Source organism: Balaenoptera ricei, chromosome 21 (assembly GCF_028023285.1).
Source record: "Balaenoptera ricei isolate mBalRic1 chromosome 21, mBalRic1.hap2, whole genome shotgun sequence".
In the NCBI taxonomy this organism is placed as follows: domain Eukaryota; kingdom Metazoa; phylum Chordata; class Mammalia; order Artiodactyla; family Balaenopteridae; genus Balaenoptera; species Balaenoptera ricei.
In genome coordinates, this window is record NC_082659.1 from 21,575,181 (window position 1) to 21,596,582 (window position 21,402).

The window sequence follows — 21,402 nt, forward strand, 5'->3', positions numbered from 1 at the left end:
CAAAAAAGAGATTGATACAATATAAAAGGGTTCCCTTATCTACATATTAAAATATTAATAGTGCTTACTTCTCTATATTTGTCTTTGTTGATCATTTGTATTGTTTATTTTTTCCACACTCTGTATGTGTAACTGTGTAATAAAGAATTAATTTTTAAAATGTTAAAGCAGAGAACAGAACATTCCCAGCAGAGGGAAAATGTACAAAGGCAACAGAGTGGGAAGGAAAATTCCTGAGTGTGTAGTGCCCCAAATAGTTCCAAGCCTTATTATTAGGTCATAAGCTTAAAGCAAATTCCTCTTACCTGCTAATTCCCCACAGCAAAAATGGCAGCAGCTTTTCAGATAATTGATGAAGAGGCCCCAAGTGGTTGCATACAGCCATTTCTTACGCATAATAAAGATACAACATTCATTTCACTTCATATCAGAGCTTACAATCAATCCGATTTTTTAAAAACTGATATTTGACTGGGAACAGTTCAGCTTGTTTCTCACCGCTGCCTCTGTATCCCATGCAAATTAAAACCATCACTTCCTTTACTGAGAACAACCTGTAACTTCATCAAATAAAGATGCTTTAATTAAGGCTTATTTGAGACATCATTAAAACCCATCAAATTTATTGAGTCATTTCTTTTGGATATATATTTATAAACTCAGAATTGTTGTGTTCTATCCGAAAAACTTGCAAATGAACCCAAAAGAATGATTAGTGCCTGTCAGGAAAAGCACACAAACTTGCCAACCATGGTTAGCAATGACTGACTACTATCTGCCGTTTGAGAGTACGTCTTGGGGACCAGGATGTATACTGCAGAAAATCTGGCATAATTGCCACTTTTTACAGGCACTGCACTTCTCCAAAGTATGCCTCAAATTCTAGCACTGTCTCTCACTCAAAGCAACTCAGACACCGTATTCAGTAACCTGGAGGAAAAGTTCATCCTGTTCAATTAATAAGAAAGTATAAAAAGTGAGCCGTCTATAACATCCCATAGTAATAGACACAAGACTATTACTTATTATTACACTAAGTAATATTACTTATTATTACACAGTCATCTTTTTCTGGGTAAACCTCCAGAGATCTATTCCTTCAGGAGCAGGTCTGAATAGTACTAGCATTAATACACACCACACACACACACACACACACACACACACACACAGTTAGGCAGCCCTACCACTTTCTTTTCTTTCTCTTTTAAAGTAATTAATTTTAACGGATAATAAATGCCAATAGTATAAAATTTAAACGTCTTCCCCTGACTCCTGTCAGTCAGTCACCCGGATTTTCTTCAGATGGTTTTCTTTTCATTTTACATTTTTAAATCTTCGATACATTTGAAAAATACTTTGGAGTAAAGAGTGGGCTAGGGTTCAACTTTATTTGTTTCCAGATGACTACTTAGGTGCCTCAGCTTTAGGTATTGAATGATCATCCATCTTTTCCTCCCATGTTATGCAGTGCTACATTTAATACCATCTAAATTCCTGTATTTGAGTCAATTTCTAGACTCACTATTCAATTCCATTGACTTGAAAGTATGGATGACGGTTAAGTTCTAGAGCCTGAACCCTTGGGTTAAGAATCTCAGTTCTACTGCTTACTGGCTGTGTGACCTTAGGCAAGTTGCTTAAACTCTGCCTAAATTCTTCATTTATAAAATAAGGAAATGAATAATCATAAGATTATTGAGGGATTGAACTATTTAAGAAATGAAACACTCAGAAAGTACAAAGTACTTGACATAACATGCAATACATATTAGTGATCATTACTCTTAAAACATACTGTTGTTGTTTTTATTGGTACTTCATTAAATTGATAGATTAATTAAGGGGGAACTGACGTGTAAATATTGAGTCTCCCCAAGTAAATATCACGTGCTTGTTTTTATATATTCAAGTCTTCTTTTGTGTCAGACATATACCCACAGATCTTTATCCGTGTTTTATAAGGATTCACATTCCCCTCTCTACAATTCATCTTCCCTGGATATTTCATCATCATATGATTCCAACCCCTGTAATTCTAGTTATTACCTCACAACCGCCTTGCTCCATCTTTAAACATCCCTTATCCAGGACTCTTAACAGAGGACCTTGACTACAGCCAGTCCTTAATGGAGCAAGTTTTTGTATTTCTTTAAAACAATTGAGATTCAAAATCATGTACCAAGGCTCGAGCATTTTTAAGGCTGGCGTTTTCTCTAGTGAAAAGATTTCGCTATTGAAATCTTTTTCTGGATGTGAAGTCTGAGTTTATAGAAAGTATCTTGAGAAATCAGACCTTTCAATACAATTTTATGCTTGAACCCTTTAACTGAGTTTTTGTTTCATGGGCATTAAACTATTACTGAAAAGCATGGGTCCTTTAAAGTTCAGGGAAAAGTGTTTATAAAGATCTAAGCCTGAGCTAAGACAAAGCTATAGCCAGAGGCCTGGTTTCCTGAGAAGGAAGGAGCTCCCCACTAATCTGTCATGCTTCTGTCTCACAGGATATTAAAGCCATCCCAGGCTCCTTTCGTTTACAGCCAGTCCTGTGTCTGACAATCTCGTGTCTGTCCCAGTGAGCCACATGACCAGGGTTCCACACCAGGGCTCCTCCAGAGCTCCTTGTAAAGGACCATATAGTAAGTCATTAGGGTAGGGGCAACAAAGAAAAAAAGAGAGACAATGAAACCCTTATTATTAGTTACCATCCTTCCAATCACTGTCTAATGTAATTAGAAGAAAGAAACATACCTTTAAAGGAATAATTGGGCCTGCTGGACAAGCCATTACAATTATTATTCTCTGCCAGTTCTCCTTGGTTATGACTCCTTGATTACATTTAGGGTGAGATGAATTTTAAAAGAAAACACTCATTAAACTTTTTCTAATTAAGAAAAAAATGGTTGTTGAAAATAGATGGTGTGTAATAAAAGAAGATCCTCCCCAGACCCAACCCACAGTCCTGTCTTTCCTATATGTTTCTCTTAAGCTGCTAAAAGGGTTGGGGGGATATATATTCACACACACACACTCACACACACACACACACACAGAGTGAGTCCCCTACATACAAATGAGTTCAGTTCCAAGAGCACGTTCGTAAGTCCAGTTTGTTCGTAAGTCCAGCAAAGTCAGCCTAAGTACCCAACTAACACATTCGGCTATATAGTACTGTGATGTAATAGGTTTATAATACTATTCACACAAATAATACATAAAAAACAAACACAAAAAAATAAAGAAAACATTTTTAATCTTACAGTACAGTACCTTGAAAAGTACAGTAGTATAGTACAACAGCTGGCATACAGGGGCTGGCATCGAGTGAACAGGCAAGAAGAGTTACTGACTGGAGGAGGGAGAGGAGGTGGGAGATGGTAGAGCTGAAGGATCGTCAGCAATAGGAGATAGAGGTCGAGCTGCAATTTCCCTCACGCCAGACATTGATGGCACAGGTTCTCGTTCCTTGCTGGATTCAATACTGTCTATAAAGACACTGTACTACTGTACTCTATACAGTACTGTACAGTACAGTACACAAAAGCACAACCACTTGTAGAGGATGCACGCACGTGACAATGTACGCCAGACACGTGAACTAACTTACATGATTGGACATGCAAACGCACGCTCGCATCTTTGAAAGTTCACAACTTGAAGGTTCATATGTAGGGGACTTAACTGTACCTACATGTATACACCCCAGACTGCAAAAGACATTTAGGTGGTGTTGGTCTTATGGCCAGTACTACACCCTTCAGAGACAAATGGCTGATCTAATCCTGGCCCAGAGCTGACAGATCTTGGGAAATGCCTGTTACATCCTTTGGAAGAGTTCTATAAACAAGCGTTGTGGTTACCACCAGCATGGAGTCTCAATTTCAGACTTTTCGAGTAATTCACTTAGGCAAGCCTTCCCAAACCAAGTGCAAACAAGAGGCCCGATGACCCTGGTGACTGTTAATGGAGCCTTTGGCCTCACAGTCACCTGTTTTATTCCAGCCCCAGCCAGTCGGGATGTAAGTTTGTTTATATCTCATTCCTTCCTACTTACAGATGTTCTTCCAGCTGGTGGGAAGGCTGACCGAGTTTACATATCTCTTTGCCTTTCTGAAGATGCAGGAAAAAGTCATCCACCATCAAAGAGCACTAGAGTAACATTAATGTTGTCTGTGTTTGTCTGGGGAGAGTGAAGTTGCAGTTGGGTCTGCATAGAGCCAGGAAAGGAGGACACAGATCAGATTGTGTAGAATGAGGTGAGGAGTGGACGGAGAGAGGACAAATATGAATATTTTTATGAACTAACGGTCAGCTGGTCTTCGCCTCAATAAAGGGCTAGGAGGCAAGAGAAGAAGTTGAGTCAGATAGTTTGTCCCTAGGAAAGAAAGAGATTGTTTCAGAGCGAGTTCTGGGAGTAGGAAATGAGGCGATTATTAATGCTTAGACTATAATGGGTCAGCTTAGTCGCACTGTTTTGGAATTTCAGGGCAATTAAAGGAAAAGAATAGGGTTCATATATGAGCAAGAAGCTAGGAAAAAAAGAGCTTGATTCCTGGGTGGGATATGAATGAGGAAGTGCAAATGGAGGGGCTTTGAAAGTTTGTCTGAGTTAAGCTTTGTCAGGAGACTAGGAATTAAGACTGTGCCTTCTGTACTTTGTTTCTGCTGAGAGATTTCCAATCAGCATCATAAAAAAATATTATTCGCATTATTACTGATCAAACTGGGTGTCCGCTGTCCAGGAAATGCCTGGAAGAGTAAGAAATGAGAGCATCAGGGCTAAAAGCTTAAGGTTAGGTCTTTAGGCAAAATCCTCTTAAGTCCTTTATGAAGAAATGCCAGCATGTGTGTGCCCCATTTATGTATCATGTCGCCTGCACACAAACACACACACTCAGGGTTTAGTTGAAGTTTCTCCTTATAGCCCCTGCTTGGCTGTTAGTGGCCTAGAAACCTAAATTGGGTGTGCTACATCCCTGACACCCTCCTTTTCTCAGTCACAGAGGATCCCGGCAAACGCCATTTAAACGTTAGCCTCAGTTATCAGTAGATCTGCTCCTTCACGCATGTAATTTTCAGGTGAAGGTTCCTGCCTCTTCCTAATTGTGGAACACCCAGATGAAGCATTGTCAGCATGAGCCACAAGGTCTGAAAATCAGCATGAAAGAACTTCCGTTTCTGATTTCAAGATTCGAGGTTGGTGATGGAATAAAAGCTGTGTGCATAGAACAATTTGGGTCACAAAGCTGTTAGTACCAAGAAGCACTACATTCATTTTGAAAAGGGGAAAAGAAAATCCATGCATACTAATTTAGCTTCCCTAAATTTGCCATTCTTCAGTTCTGCCCTGGAGATTTATTTAGGTCAGGGTTTTTGGTTAGATCTCTCACTCCCCCAGGAGACTGAGATTGTTATTTAAAAGCTCAGTTCTGAGGAAGAATCCCAGAGATTCGACTGATGTGTTCAGTTTCTATTATAACCTCATGAGGAAAAACATTTTTTTGACTGAAGTGTGGCTCCTAGACACAGACATGCAAACCCACCCTACGAGACAAATAAAGAAAAAATATATACGTTGCGAGCTGGTAGATTGATATTTAACACTGTTTAGAGGATGCTAATAAAAGCTCTTGCCTTCATTTTGCCTAGCATGAGATTGATCATCCCAGAGAGATTTCAAATTTATACCACATTCATCGTGTTCTTTCATTCTTTCTAAATTCAATGCAGATTTCAAAGTGTCATTTCGGAGCAGGGCTATATTAGGACCAGGTTAAGTCAAAACTAACCAGGAATGTCCTGTCACTTCCAGATTAAATTTCCTGGTTTGCTTTTCCCTCTGGATCTCTGTGCTAAGGAATATTAGAAACCTTTCCATAACCCTGTCTTGGACTTTATCCTCCCAACTTTAAACGTTCTAGTAGTATGAGCAATAGAAATATGACACAATTTTTTTAAAAAAACATAGAACTGAAATAAACATGCATGCAAGTCCCATGTCTTAGATGCTATGTAATAGGAATAAACTTTAACGTTGGAAAGTAGATGTTCCATTACAGAGTCAAATTACTATTACTACTATTATCATTATCGTTATTATTAATATTATTTACCTTTTCATAATGCAAATGAAGGTAAAAGGAGGAAATATGTGTAGGGGATTGCTTTGAATGACATAAATTCAGATATTATAAAGTTAATGGTTTTTATTTTCAGTATCACTAATTCACTAGTTTTGGAACTTTTCAACAGTAACACTACAACAGAGGATAACTAGTGCAATAATATCATAGTAGGTTGAGAAGCCTAAACAGATAAAACACACGCACACAGATACCCCCAAAACAGATTTGGAGTTAAGGTTTCAGTTCCTATTTCTTAATAAGTTCATATATAAGTAAATATTGAGCCCTTTGTAAACATAATCTATTTCAATCCTCGCAACTACCCAAGGAGGTATTATTATTGCCATGTCATGGATAAGGAAAATAAGATTTGAAAATAAAGTAACTTTTCCAAGGTAAAGCAGCAAATAAATGGCGGTTTCGGGATTCAAATCTGGACCTTGACTCTAAAGTTGATTTTCTTATCATTATAATAAGCAAACTTTCTCCAGGATTATTTCACTTATAAAATGTTAGTTACATAGTATTTAATACCAACAAGAAAATATATGTGAATATAAATTATAAAGTATAATAATATAGCAGCCACTAACCCAAAACCCAACTGAATAACTAGAATTACCTTTTCTGTTAAAGCTACCCATGCACTCTTCACTAGCTCATCTCCTTGCCTTACCCCAGACACTATCACAGTCCTGAATGTTGAATTTATTATTCCCTTCATATTTTATGAAATTTTTTTACCATGTAAGCACTTTATTTTTAATGTTGATATTTTACCCAACATTGTTTCAAAGATTTGTCCATGTTGTTGCATGTAGCTATGGCTCACTTGTTTTCACTGCTGTGTAATATTCCACTGTATAAATATGCCATTTTAAAAGATCTATTCTCCAGTTGACGGACATTTAGGTTATTTCCAGTTTTTCCTAATACAATGTTACTGTAAGCATTCTTGAGTTTTCTGGATGCACAGATGCAAGAGTTTCTCTAGGGAACAAATCTCAGAGCAGAATTACTGGATCATAGCATAGTCAGTATTCAGCTTTAAAATGAATGTAAAATTGCTTTCCTAGGAGGTTGAACCAGCAATATATATGGGTTCTCATCTTTCCAACACTTGGCATTGCCAGACTTTTCCATTGTAAATCTAGTATATGTAAAGTGGTAGCTAATTATGGTCTTGACTTGCATTTTTTTATTGCTAACTACTTTAAGCATTTTGTCATGTGTTTACTCACTATCTGTTTTCTGTGCCTTTCATATCGTCTAATTTGATTAATTTGTGCTCTTTTCTTTATTAATTCCTTTGTTTTGCCTTCTTTGAGTTCATTCTTTTGTTCTTTTCATAAACTGGGTGCTTGGGACTTCCGTGGTGGTGCAGTGGTTAAGAATCTGCCTGCCAATGCAGGGGACACGGGTTCGAGCCCTGGTCTGGGAAGATCCCACATGCCACAGAGCAACTAAGCCCCGTGCGCCACAACTACTGAGCCTGAGCCCTAGAGCCCTCGCATGGCAACTACTGGGCCTGCAAGCCACAACTACTGAGCCTGCGTGCCGCAACTACTGAAGCCCGCGCACCTGGAGCCCATGCTCTGCAACAAGAGAAGCCACCGCAATGAGAAGCCCGTGCACCACAACGAATAGTAGCCCCCCGCTCGCTGCAACTAGAGAAAGCCTGTGCGCAGCAACAAACACCCAGCGCAGCCAAAAATAAAATAAAATAAATAAATTTATTAAATAAAAAAATAAACTGGGTGCTTAATTAATATTTAGCCTTTCTTCTTTGCTAATATAAATAATTTAGCTATATATTTCATCAAATACTGGTTTCCATTATATTTCACAATTTTAAATATGCATTACTTTCACTATCATTCAGTATTAAATTTTTTTCAGTATAATTTCTTCTTGAATCGTGAGATACTTAGTAGTTTTTTAAATTATAAGTAAAAATATTTAAAATATACATTGACATTACTGATTTCTAACTTAATTGCATTTTGGCCAGAGAATGTGGCTGTTCTGGTTATCTATTTCTGTATAAAAAACTACCCCAAGACAGAGGCATAGAATAAAGGCAGTCACTTATGCATTTTCCTCATGGATCTGGAAGTTGACTGGACTCAACTAGGCATTCCTAGGCATTCCTCAGGGTCTGTCGGGCAGTTGCAGTCAGATGGTAGCTGGAATTAGGATCTCCATTCACATGACTGGTGCCTGGGCTGGGAAAAGTCAAAACAGCTGTGGGCTGAAACAGCTGGATTTCCTCTGGCATCTCTCACTCTCTGGCCTTTCCATTTGGAGGCTCTAGGGACTCAGGGTAGCCAAACTTCTTACGTGGAAGACTCCAGAGGGAGCAACTGTCCAAGAAAAACTTGCTGAAGCTACATGACCTTCTCTAACCCACCTTGGAAGTAAAGCAGAAGCCCTTGTGCCACATTCTAGTCATGGAAGGTCACAAGGACCGCCTGGGTTCCAGGAGAGGAGACACTGATGCCATCATTTGATGAGAGGATTGCAGAAGATTTTGTGGCCTGTTTTAAAACCACCACAGGAGTTGATATGATACCACTTCTTTAAAATGTGTTGAGATTTGCATTATGGCTTAGTATTTATATGGTCAGTGGTTTTGTTTTGTTTGTTTGGTCTTAATATTGCAGTGTTGAGAATGTATATGTTCTTATTGATGGGTACAGATATATCTATACGTGGTCATTAAAACTTTCTTATTTTACTTTTTTTTTTTTTTTTTGTCTGCTCAACCTATCCAGAATAGGTTTCAAGTCTGTTGAAATCTCTCACCAATATGATATTTGTCAGTTTCTCCCTCTAATTCTACCAATATTTGCTTTGTAAATTTTGAGGTTATTTTATTAGAGGCACACAACTTCAGAACCACTTTATTTTCCTCATTAAATGAGCTTTTTAGTGCTGTGTAGTAACTCTTCACCATTTATAGTCCTTTTTGAACTAAAGCCTTTTATTTCTATTTATGTAGCTACCCTAATTTTTTTTTTGCTTAGTATTTGGTTGGTATATTCTTTTCTATGCTTTTACTTTAAGCCTTTCCATGTCCAAATCTTTTTAATGTAGCTCAAATGAACAATATATAGCTGGATTTTTATCTTTAGGAGACCAGTGTAATCTATAAGTTTCAGCTTTTAAGTGGCAACTTGAGACCATTTATATTTATTATTATTATTATTACTGATAAATACTGACATATTTGAACATATATGCCCCCTTATTTTGTGTTTTTCATTTGACCTGCTCTCTCCTATGTCTTTATGCTCTGCCTTTTTTGCCTCAAAACATTTAAAAATCTTTGTTTTCGTATTCCAGTTTTTCCCTGTACTAATTTAGAAGTAATGGACTATTTCTAATCTAGAGATTATTCTTGAAATTTTGCTATGCATACTCAGTAAATAAACACAAGGACCTTAGAACACTCTACTCCAGTTATTCCTTCCTGACTTATTGTTGTCTCTAGAATTGTCTTTTTTTAAGCTCCACAAATTAAACTTGTTATTATTATTAATAATAATATTTTTATTTTCCATAGAAGGGTTTTTTTCCCAATTTACCTGCATTTTACCAGTTTCTTTGCTCTCCATTCTTTCTTGAATCTCAGATTTTAAGGTCATTTTCCCTTTTCTTTAAGTATATCTTTCCAAATCTCCATTAGTAAAGTTGTATTGGTTGTTACCTCCCTCTATTTTTATTTATCTGAAAATGTTTTTCACCTTCATTCTTAAAAGATTGTTTTTCTGGGCACATACATCAAAGTTAACTTCTCTCTCTCTCTCTCTTTCTCGCTGTGTGTGTCCCAACTTGAACATATTCCAATGTTCTCTGACTTGCATTTTTGCTGTCGTGAAGTATGCCATCAACCTAATTGCCATTTTCTGTAGGTGACCTCTCTTTTCTCTCAAGTGCTTTTAAGCTTGCTTCTTTTTATAGTATTCTGTAGGTTCACTAAATGGTGTCTGGGTGTGGATTTCTTTCTATTTATTCTGCTTGGTATACTGTGTGCCTCCTGTGCTTATGAATTCATGTCTTTCATCAGTCCTGAAAAATCCTCAGTCACTATGAACTCACATTGCCTCTGTGCTCCATCCTCTATATTCAGTTCTTCTGGGACACCAAAACACTTATGTTTGATCTTATCATTTGATATTCCATGTTCACCTAAAGCCTATTTTATATTTTTTAATAGGCTTTGTATTTTCCAGCAGATGTAGGGTCACAATAAAATTGAGAGGAAGGGGAAGAGATCTCTCATATAACTCCAACCCCTCCCCACATGTATAGCCTCCCCCTTTATCCATATCCCTCACCGGAGTGGTACATTTATAACAACTGATGAACCTACATTGACACATCATTATCACCCAGTGTCCATAGTTAACACTGGGGTTCACTCTCGGTGTTGTACATACCATGGGTTTGGACAAATGTTTGATGATATGTATACACCATTATAGTATCATACAGAGTAGTTTTATTGCCCTAAAAGTCTTCTATACTTCACCTGTTCATTCCTCCCTCCCTTCTATCGCCTGGCAACTACTTATCTTTTTACTGTTTTCATAGTTTTGCCTTTTCCAGAATGTAAAATAGTTGGGCTATAAACGGGAAAGAACATGTTTGGGAGGTGGGAGAAGGAAGGTGAGAGAAGAAAAAGATAAGAAGAAAATACAACAAAATATCTTGCTCAGTTATTGAATGTTATGGGAAATGAAATTTATATTTAAGAGCACTATGCAAATAAAGAGTATTGTTACATACCAAACAGATTAGATAACGGCTCAGATGTTGCAGGTCGTAGTGCATAAAAGCAAGACAGCCAGCACGCGCATTGTCATCTTTTTATTAGTTTGGTAGTTGTTTTAAAACTGTTTGTGTCATTGTGAGGAAAGGCATGGGTCCAAAATGTTCTATAAGTAATACTTTGGGATGGTGGTTTTGTATTCTTTTATAATAATCGCAATAGGTTTCTTGGAAGGGAGAATAAATTTAGAAGAGTGACTAAGTGTATGGAAAGTGGAAAATTACTCTTAGTGAAAAGTGTGAAAGAAATCACACAAATAGAAACATTCCATTTAAAAATCCAGGTGGGGGACTTCCCTGGTGGTCCAGTGGTAAAGAATCCGCCTTACAATGCAGGGGATGTGGGTTTGATCCCTGGTCAGGGAACTAAGATCCCACATGCCATGGGGCAATTAAGCCCACGCACCACAACTACTGATTTCACGTGCCTCAACTAGAGAGCCTGTGTGCCACAAACTACAGAGCCCACGCACCCTGGAGCCCGTGTGACGCAACATAAGATCCCACATACCTCAACGAAGATCCTGATTGCTGCAACTAAGACCCGATGCAGCCAAAAATAAAAATAAAGTAAAATAAATAAATAAATAAATAATAAATCTTAAAAAAAATAAAAATAAAAATCTGGATGGGAAGATTAAAATCAAAATATGATTGGCAAATTAGAGCAATGACACAGAAAAAAAGGAAAAGGAAGAGGTCGTTTTTAAGAAGGTCATTTGGGTGCAGCACCTTGAAATTCTACCAAACTAAACTGCATGGCCTGAATTTCATGAGCAAGTATAGGGACCACACCACATACCTCGTGAGGCCTCAGTGATAGTCAAGAGAGTTGTCCAGGAAGGAGAAAAGCTTTACTTATGGATTTCCGAGAACAGGCAGGCGGATTCTTAACCACTGCGCCACTGGGGAAGTTCCGGAAATTATCTTTCTAATTTTTTTTAATTAGAGAAACCAGCTCTCATGGGAAAAAAGTTCTAACACAGCAGATGCAGTCCTGGAATTTGCAGCAGCATGCTCAGTGGGGCACCATGTTCTGTTTTGAATTGGTATGAGGCATGGTGGCCGACAGAGTGGATGCTTCTTCCTTTCCACCATTTTTTTTAATTAGTAGAGTTTTTGAAGTTTGGATATGTTAGAGCCCTATACAAGGAAGTGAATGTGAATATAAGTTCAGGTTTACACTGTAAATCAGGACAAACTAGAACCTATAGATGGCTGAGGAGACTGGAGAGAACATCTGGTCCAATCCCCTCATTTTACATTCTAGGAAAGGTGAGACCTGAAATCCTGCTCCAAGCTCACATAGTTTGACTTTAAAGCCCTGGTCATGATTATCATTGCAGAGAGACCCAGATTCAAGTCCTTGCTTCCTCAGTTATTAGCAGTGTGAAATCAAGCAAGCTACTAAGTAACCTCTCTGAGTTAAATACCTTATCTGTGATAATGTTTACCTCCAAATTATATTATGTCTTCAACCTAAAATCCTTAGCTAAATGATCCAGTATCCTTGTTTTGTCATATAAATTATATCTATTTTTATTTATATGTAATAAAGTATAATACTGATATATCATATATATCTAATGTATATAATTTTTAAAATAAACCAAGGAACAAGCGATATTATTATGTGAGCAACTCAAGGTCACTGATAGTATCTGTGACCAGGTCAGGAACATGATTTATATCAGCATTCTTTCTTCTACACATGCATGGACTTAAGGACCCTCACAGATTCATTTTTCTAACTCAGACCCGGAAAACTCAGTTATGAAATTTACCTTTATTATATGTTTGTTTTGTCAACCCATCAAAAAGATAACAATAATCAGCACAGGAATAGCTGTGAGTCCAACAGTAGAATATTTGTATAGGAGAGAGCCAATCTACTCTGTCTTCTGATAAATCTTCAATCGCCAGTCTTTCACAATTCATGATTCTTATTGCCAGGGCTATTTTTAAAATGTCTAATTTGGTGCCTTGCAGTTCCCCCCAGTACAGCTTAATTCAGCTGAATCCATGAGAGATAATTGACTGAGTTAGTTATTCATGAAAAGCCAAGCTTGACAACTTACTGCAGCTTCATTCTCCTGTTGGCCATTAAAGTAAGTTGATGATCTGGAGCTGTGTAGGGGTTTCCAGAAATAACACTATAATGGCCAACATGCTGTATTAGCAGCTGAGAAAAAGAATTGTTTATTATTTTTCAGGCAGTTGCCCAAACCCATGCCATAGTATTTTTATTTTAGGACCCAATCTGCTATGAAGAAAAGCAACACATTACAACTCAAGTGAACACAAAACATCTCCTTAGTAAAAACAAATTCATGAGTGATTTCACACAGATTTTCAAAACTATGGAAACTCAATGCCCCTAGGTCTCCAACTTTTACACTGACCCTGCCAGCCTTTTGCAATCTTTATGGAGGCCTTACTCTATATACGGCACCTGTATGTGATGCTAGAGTAGATAGAAAAATCAAATAAGACACCTAGAATGTTTCTTTGAGTAAATAATGAAACCTATAACTAAAGCAGGAAATCCTACCTGTTAAGTGACCTTGTTTTGCAAATTGATTTTGTGTCTTAGCATTTTTGGCTTCAAACCACATAGAGAAAACTACCGAGTTAATCATTAAAAAAAACAAATAAGATCTTTGAATTTTGTTTGAATCTTGTTAATTTTTTAGTATCATAAATAAACAAGCTTAAAAGGCAGATAACAAACTAGTAAAAATATTTTTATAATAAATGACAAATGGTTAATATTGCTAAGAAAAGACAAAATGCTTCATCAAGAAAAAGCTATGAGATTAAATAGGCAAATCCTAAAATTACCACTGGTTAATAAATATGAATATACTCAACCAGTATAACAAAAGGAATGGACACAAAAGGACAAATACTGTATGATTCCAGTTATATGAGGTACATAGAATAGTTAAATTCCTAGAGACAGCAAGTAGAACAGTGGTTACCAGGGACTGGGGAAGAGAAGAATGGGGAATTATTATTAAATAGAAACAGAACTTCAGCTGGGGAAGATGAAAAAGTTTTGGAGATGGTTAGTGGTGATAGCTACACAACGATATAAATGTACTTAATGCCATTGAAATGTACACATAAAAATGGTTAAAATAAATTTTGTTATATATGTTTTACTACAATAAAAAATTTATCCCATTTAGTGTTCAAACAAATATAGACTTAAACAATAATGAGATAATATATTTTTGCTTATTAAATTAGCAATAGAAATGGAAATTATAATGCTGGCAATACTTAACATGAAGAGAAATAGGTACAAACACTGGTAAAAATGTAAAATAGGTACATACTTTCTAGTTCAGAGATATATATCAAATGTCCTAATACCCTTTGACCTCTTAATTCAAAGTAAGTGGATTTGCCTAAGGAAATTTTCATTCTGTCTTTTTAATTTCTTTTAAAAATTTATTTATTTTTGGCTGTGTTGGGTCTTCATTGTTGCATGCAGGCTTTCTCTAGTTGCAGTGAGTGGGCGCTACTCTTTGTTGCGTTGCACAGGCTTCTCATTGTGGTGGCTTCTCTTGCTGCAGAGCATGGGCTCTAGGCACGCGGGCTTCAGTAGTTGTGGCGCACGGGCTTCAGTAGTTGTGGCGCACGGGCTTCAGTAGTTGTGGCACGCGGGCTCAGTAGTTGTGGTGCACAGGCTTAGTTGCTCCGCGGCATGTGGAATCTTCCTGGAACAGGGCTTGAACCCGTGTCCCCTGCATTGGCAGGTGGATTCTTAACCACTGCGCCACCAGGGAAGTCCCGGAAATTACCATTCTTGCTCTTTAAAATTTATTATACAAGGATGTTCACTAAAGGAAAAATGGTGAAAAATTTAAAGTTCAACATTTAACTTATTTGTTGCGTATCCATAAGAAGGAATATGAAGCAACTATAAAAAGCTCTATTCTTCAATACAGCAATATTTTAAGTGCAATAAAATATTACAAACAATATATTCTATGATCCCAATGCTGTACAATAAAGTATCTGTCCTAAAAAACGGACTGAGGGCTTCCCTGGTGGCACAGTGGTTAAGAATTCTCCTACCAATGCAGGGGACACGGGTTCGAGCCCTGGTCCGGGAAGATCCCACATGCCACTGGAGCAACTAAGCCCGTGCGCCACAGCTACTGAGTCTGCACTCTAGAGCCCACGAGCCACAACTACTGAGCCTGCATGCCACAACTACTGAAGCCCACGTGCCTAGAGCCCCTGCTCCACAACGAGAAAAAAGCCACTGCAATGAGAAGCCCGCGTACCGCAACAAAGAGCAGCCCCCACTCGCCACAACTAGAGAAAGCCCGTGCACAGCAACGAAGACCCAACGCAGCCAAAAATAAATAAATAAATAAATAATTGTATTTATTTATTTATTTTTAAAAAAACAGACTGAGAAGAGAGACATAAAAATGTAAATCATCTGCAGTTGTCTCTGGTAGTGTGATTATGAGTCTTGTTTTTTTCTTTATACTTTTCCTATTTCCTAAACTTTTTAACAATAAATATTTTATAATCATAAAAGTTAAATAATAAGAAAGCAAAATATTAAATATTATTAGTTCTTATAAAATAATGTTGTCCATCCTCAGCTTTCAATAAATTATTTGCTACAGACTCAAAAAAAGAAAACTGTACAATTGAGGTTAATGTCAGAATAAACAAAGAATCAAAAGCATGCCATTAAAATTGGCTAATTCAGTGGGAAAGTAGCCCAGTTTCTTTTGTGGATTCAAAAAGGATCGCGATTTTTAGTTTTCTCTGGCCTGATATTTGTGTTGTCAGAGGCCACTTGAAAGAATCAGAGCAGTCCTCGGTGAAGCTCAGATGGCAGTTGGGGGTGGCAGAGGCTCTGACTAGGTGTCCCGGGGTCCCTTCTCTGCCATTTTGAGCTGTGAGGCCTTGGGCTGATCAGCTATCTAAGCTATTAAATGAAATAGCCTTTCAAAGGAGATTCTACTGTAAATATTGTAATTATCTCAGGAAAGCATGCCCACTGATTTACCAAATCAGGATTATGTCCAACCCACCAGTGAACTATGACAGAACTGTATCTATTTCTACTTTCTACCTAAGAGCTTTCTTCTCCAAGCCCTCTTTTTACATTCTTTTTTTTTTGTCATTTGCTGAAGTTTTTTTTTAATTGAGATATAATTGACATATAACATTATATTAGTTTCAGATATAAAACGTAATGATTCAATATATGTATATATTGCAAAATGATCACCACAGTAAGTCTAGAATAAGTCTAATTAACATCCATCACCACACATCATTGCAAAAATTTTTTTTCTTATGGTTAGAGCTTTTAAGATCTACCCTCTTAGCAACTTTCAAATATGCAATACGGTGTTATTAACTATAGTTACTATGCTCTACATGACATCCCAGGACTTATTTATTCCTGTTCAATTTTGTTTCATCAGCACACTGCCTTTCTAAGGTTTAATAAATTGTTGTTGAATGATAAAAGTTCTGTGCCAGGCTAGATCATATTTGGGGCTTAAGTGATTATTCAGAAAGTAGATTTATATCACATTTATGCAGGAACAAGGGACTCCCCGCTCTGAACTAAAACTATCACTGACAGATTAAGTTAACCTTCCCCATATTTTAAACTTCACTTGTTCAAAAGATGTAGTCAAAAAAAGTCTGACTGAATAAGAGAGCTATTCTAGGTAAAATTAAAAGAAGGCTAATTTATCTCACCTCCTAAACCCTTGCTTTTTCTCCTCTTTCACCATCCTACACCCCTGGCATCTGGGTTTCAAATATTTTTGAAAAGACTAAATAAATACCAGGGTAGACGGTGGGGAAAGAACCCAGACTTGGTTCATGGAAGCTTAACCATAAATGAATGTTTTAAGGACAACCATTAAATTTCAAATTTAATTATTTCTCTGAATTGGATACTGTTTACAAATTATTTTAACAACTTTCTACTATTTGTCATATTTCCTTTGAATATTACAAATAAAAAACTATTTTCCGCACTCATTTCACAATGCTCCATTGAACACAAATTATATTACAACATTTTCCAAGCATCAGAGTCTTTTAGTTCCTGTGGGAGAGAAATAAATTTCCAAAGAGATTGCTTGGCTCCTATCACTAGAGTAGAGTTTAAACTAGTTGCCCCAGGGCTAAATGAAGCCCAAAGTTGAAATTACTTGGCATGTGTTTCAATTTTTTTTTAATTAGTGCCAGCATCTAAAAACTGGGATGTGTGGTATAAAAATTTAGAAATCTATGGGCTCTTGAAAAACAATCTCTAAACCCAGAACAATGGGTTGCTGTGTTAACACAGCCAAGAACCAAGTGAGCCTGAGTGGCACTGCTTCTTGGAGGGGTTCTGGGTTCCTCACTTTTCACCATCCCACTGTGACTTGCTTCCCTCACCAGCATTACCTGCCTGAGTGCCTGTAGACACCTAAGTTTTATTCCTTTTTTTTTTAATGGAAAAAATGTGGGAAAAAATGCAAGAGGACAAATGCCCTTGGACAATATCAATGATATCTAATAGTAATCATTAAAATAGAGTAGGAACCAGAGAGTAGCCCACTTAGCCACTCAGCCTTCTGTCATGCAGCTTAGGAGTTCGCTCTGTGATTTTTGTGGCCTTGGTAATACAACACTTGAATGTGGAAACATCCGTGTAGATGACAGGGCACAGCTATCCTTGTGAATAGCTTTCTGAAACTGATGCTTCAACTGAGAAGAGCATGGCAGGAAGTGAACAGCAGCAGCGCAGGTCCTCATGTCAAATCTTTTTCTGTTGTTTGTTTTAACCTCCGTTGAGAGCAAATACTTAACAGCAGCAACAACAGTAGCAACAAAACTTGGTGTAATTTGTGACGGCTTTTTATTCTCATGTATTGAAGGGGTACCAGAAGACCATATATACTGCGGGCTGGGAAATGTGCTACATTAATCTCTGCCTCTTACAGTCCAGTGTTTCAATACCCAAATCTCATGTCATGCATCAGCTAACAAACCCAGTCTAATGGCATCTTCCAATGACAGACAAATGAAACCATGGGTGATGAGTTGAAGGTTAAATGGAGAGGAAGGACTCTGCGCTGTCCTGGGGACCCTCTTTCATCTGGAAGGGACCACTGTTTGTTTAACTCTTAATGACTTTTCACTTCTTCCTTCCCCCAGTTTGTAAAGGCTCCTCAGATTCACAAAGGTTGAAGTCAAGGTCTTGTTTTGTTTTCATCTTCTCCTGGATGATTAGTTAAATACTAATTGCATGGCTTAGTTTGATGTGCGCACTTAGTAATATATAATAATAATGTCTAGCCTTGTCGAGTGCTTATTATGTGCTAAGCACTAATGTGCATGAGCTTTTTCAATCCTCATTAAACACCTCATGAGATACGCACTGTTTAAACCTCTTTTTTCAAAGATGAAGAAACCGAAGTTTGGGAGGCTAAATAATATGTTCATCACACAGCTGGTAAGTGGCCTGTTCCAAAAGGCCTGCTTTCAACCATATTCTACAAGTGTAGAAGTTTTCAAAATGTAGCATGTCCATTTCTAACAGGAGTAAGAATTTAAAAAATAAGATTTGGGATTTGGCCCAGGTCACAGGCTGTGTCAATAAACCAAAGAATGGAAGAAAATGATGAGATTCAGGGGAGGTCAAATGCAGACCAATGCATCACCAAGGAAAATGTGCCGGGAATTATTATTACTAGGTGATGAGCAATCCATATCACACAAACCTCCAGAGAGAGGGAATGAAATGAGAGAAGATCCAGAGGAGACAACGTCAGTGATCAAGGAAAAGGGAATGAGGCTTGAACAAGAAGAGACAAAAAGATGAGCAGGTTTTATTCTGGAAAGATGAATACTTAGTGGCAGGTGGTACATCAAGATTGCACAGACTCCTAGAAACCCAATTCACTTAAAACACAACTTCACCCAGCTAATAATAAATATTAAGAATTTATTCTGAGAATTGATATGCTTTGGAGGAGATGCTTAGAATATCTATAACTTTGAGGTTTGGATTGTTAATAAATAAGGGAAGTTAGTGTATAAGAGAAGTTTAGGTGGTATACTCCTATTTCCTAAATTCGAAGTACGCACTGCAGCCTGAATGAAGATTTCAAAATGCAAATCTGATCCTGAGATGCCTTCTTCCTTTACAGTGGCTTCTCACTGTTTATTGCTGTTAAGGATTTTTAAAACTCCTCAACACAGTCATGCAGGGAATTGAAAGTTCTTGCCTTTACTTTTCCAGTATCCCCTGAATTACATTCCCCCTTGCTGGCAACTGTGGGTGTTTCAACAGTTCCTCCAGCTCCCAAATTTCAGAGGGAAGCTCCCTCTTCTTGTCTTCCTGGGCCAGGTCAGGTCCCCACTTCCTGGGGCCCTCACAGCACCTCTTTTTCATAAGCCCCTGTTGCTTCCTCAGCAGATTAAACTCTGAGCAGGCAGAGGTGGGCCTGCCCTTGCTTATTTTGGTGTCCCCAGCAGTTCTAAGTAGGTAAAAGCCCTGGAAATACCTGTTAAGTAAAGGAGCCCCTCGCCCTCCAGAGATGCCACTCTTCAGAGCCCAATTCTGGTTTGCGTAAGTTAGGAAGTCAGTGGTGAAATGAGTGTTTTTATTTTGTTTTTGAAAAAATGGGGTGAAAAAGAGTCTTGTGTATGTCAACTAAGACACAGCTATGAAATCAATACATTTTAAACTATAATCAAGAGACTAAATTCTCCCATTTGTATTTAACCCCACTTAAAAACAGACTCTGCTCCAAGCTTCCATATCCCCTCCCCTATATATATCTCCATCTAAGACACTATATATATTTCACTTATTTATTTTGTTTATTGTGCATCTTCCCCACTAGGAAGTAAACTCCAGAAGGGAAGGGATGTTTATATTTTTTGCTCCCTGCTATATCTCCGGAGCCTAGAACAGTGTTTGGCACATGGTAAATAAATGCTCTAGATATATTTGTTGAATGAATGAGTTTAGGTTAGTAGTTTTCTTTGCGCAGTGGTAATAGGCAGAAAGCATCAATTAGCCCCAAAGGAAATTTTCATGCAATCCTGGTCTGAGTTTTTAAAAATCTTACAAAGATTATAGTCAGTTGTGATCTTTTAAAATGAGGCTTCCTTATATATCAGGGGTCCTCAAATTACAGTGCACCAGAATCACCTGAGGGCTTGTAAAAAATGCAGATTCTCAACATCAGAGATTCTAATTCTGCAGTCTAGGGTCCACTCTACCAGTTCCAGGAGCTGCACTGGGTTGTGGCCCAAGGGCCTTGGTTTGGCAAACACTGGTTCTGACTGCACACTGCAGAGTCAGCACGTGCTGAGTATAAGTTGTCCCTCTCTACCACAGTGTCAGTTATTTACATTTGCTCTGTACCCCTGTGCACCTTAGCAACGAATGATGAATGTCCCAGGGACAGGTACTCTTCTCCCCATTTTACACATGACGAAACACTGATTCACCCCTACCTCCCCACTTCGCCTCCGTTCCCAGGAATTTATGCGGTTCCCATCAGGATGAAAGGCAGAATAACAGAGGTAAAAAAAAAAAGAAAAAGTGTGCAAAGCTACCAAGAAAAAGATGAGGGGGAAAGTGCGCGGTGTCCCAGCGTGGAGCCCAGACCTCCCCAGCAAGTAAACGCCTCCTGGGTCCAGCCTTTGTCTTTGGCCCCAAGGCCAATAGTTGGAGAATTTTAGGGGCTTCCCCCTGCAGACTTGCAGGCCGGAGGAAAGCATTCCAGCCCCTGGCGGAGGAGGAGCGGGGCGGGGCGGAGCTAGGAGGGGCGGGGCCAGGGGACTGCCTGAGGCGGCGGCGGGCAAGCCGGGCCGCGGGGAGGAGGGGAGGGGAGGTGTCTGAGCTCGAGGTGGGGCGGGGCCGGGAGAGCGGGGTGGGGCCTGAAGCCTGCGAGAGGCCGCTGCTGGCTACCCTGGTAGCGGGGAGGAGGCGAGGCGCAGGGCCTGGTCCCTCCACTCAGGGGTGGGCGCTGCGGGAGGGCGCGGCCGGCTGGCTACGCGGGAGGCAGAGCTCTCCAGCGGCTCGTGCGAGGGCGCTTCGCTCTGGTCCTGGCCATGGCCGAGCTCCCGGGAAGCCAGCGCTCCCGGGCTTCTCGCCCAGCTCCCTGAGCGCTCTCCCTTTTCGATCTCGGGCAGACACCAAGTTCTTTCCGGAGTGGCGAGTAAGGATGCGCTGAGGACCGCTGGGTCGCGCGTCTCGGGTGCCGCCGTGGGTCCGGGCGCCGGAGCCGAGCTGCGTGGGGCTGCCTCGATTTCCCCACTGCGCGCCCGCCGTCCCCCGCCGCACTTGATGTGCAGAGAGAAGCCGGACACCATGATCCTAACACGTAAGCTAGACTTGTGCCTTGCCGTCAGGCCGGCCGCAAGAGCCAGCTGCGGAGGGGAC

The 21,402-nt window shown here is 39.0% G+C and overlaps 1 protein-coding gene across 5 annotated transcripts in view; it reads left to right on the forward strand.

Annotated features, from left to right (window-relative positions):
• DLC1 (DLC1 Rho GTPase activating protein) overlaps positions 1–21,402 on the forward strand; it is a 406,041-nt gene that overhangs the window by 340,365 nt on the left and 44,274 nt on the right. Inside the window, exon 1 of one of the 5 annotated variants that reach the window (XM_059909790.1) lies at positions 20,963–21,343. The exons of the other annotated variants lie outside the window; for them this stretch is intronic. Coding sequence (XP_059765773.1) covers positions 21,307–21,343 — 37 coding nt within the window. The 5' untranslated portion in view covers positions 20,963–21,306. Of the gene's footprint in view, positions 1–20,962; positions 21,344–21,402 lie in introns of those variants that run through there. 5 annotated transcript variants of the gene reach the window in all.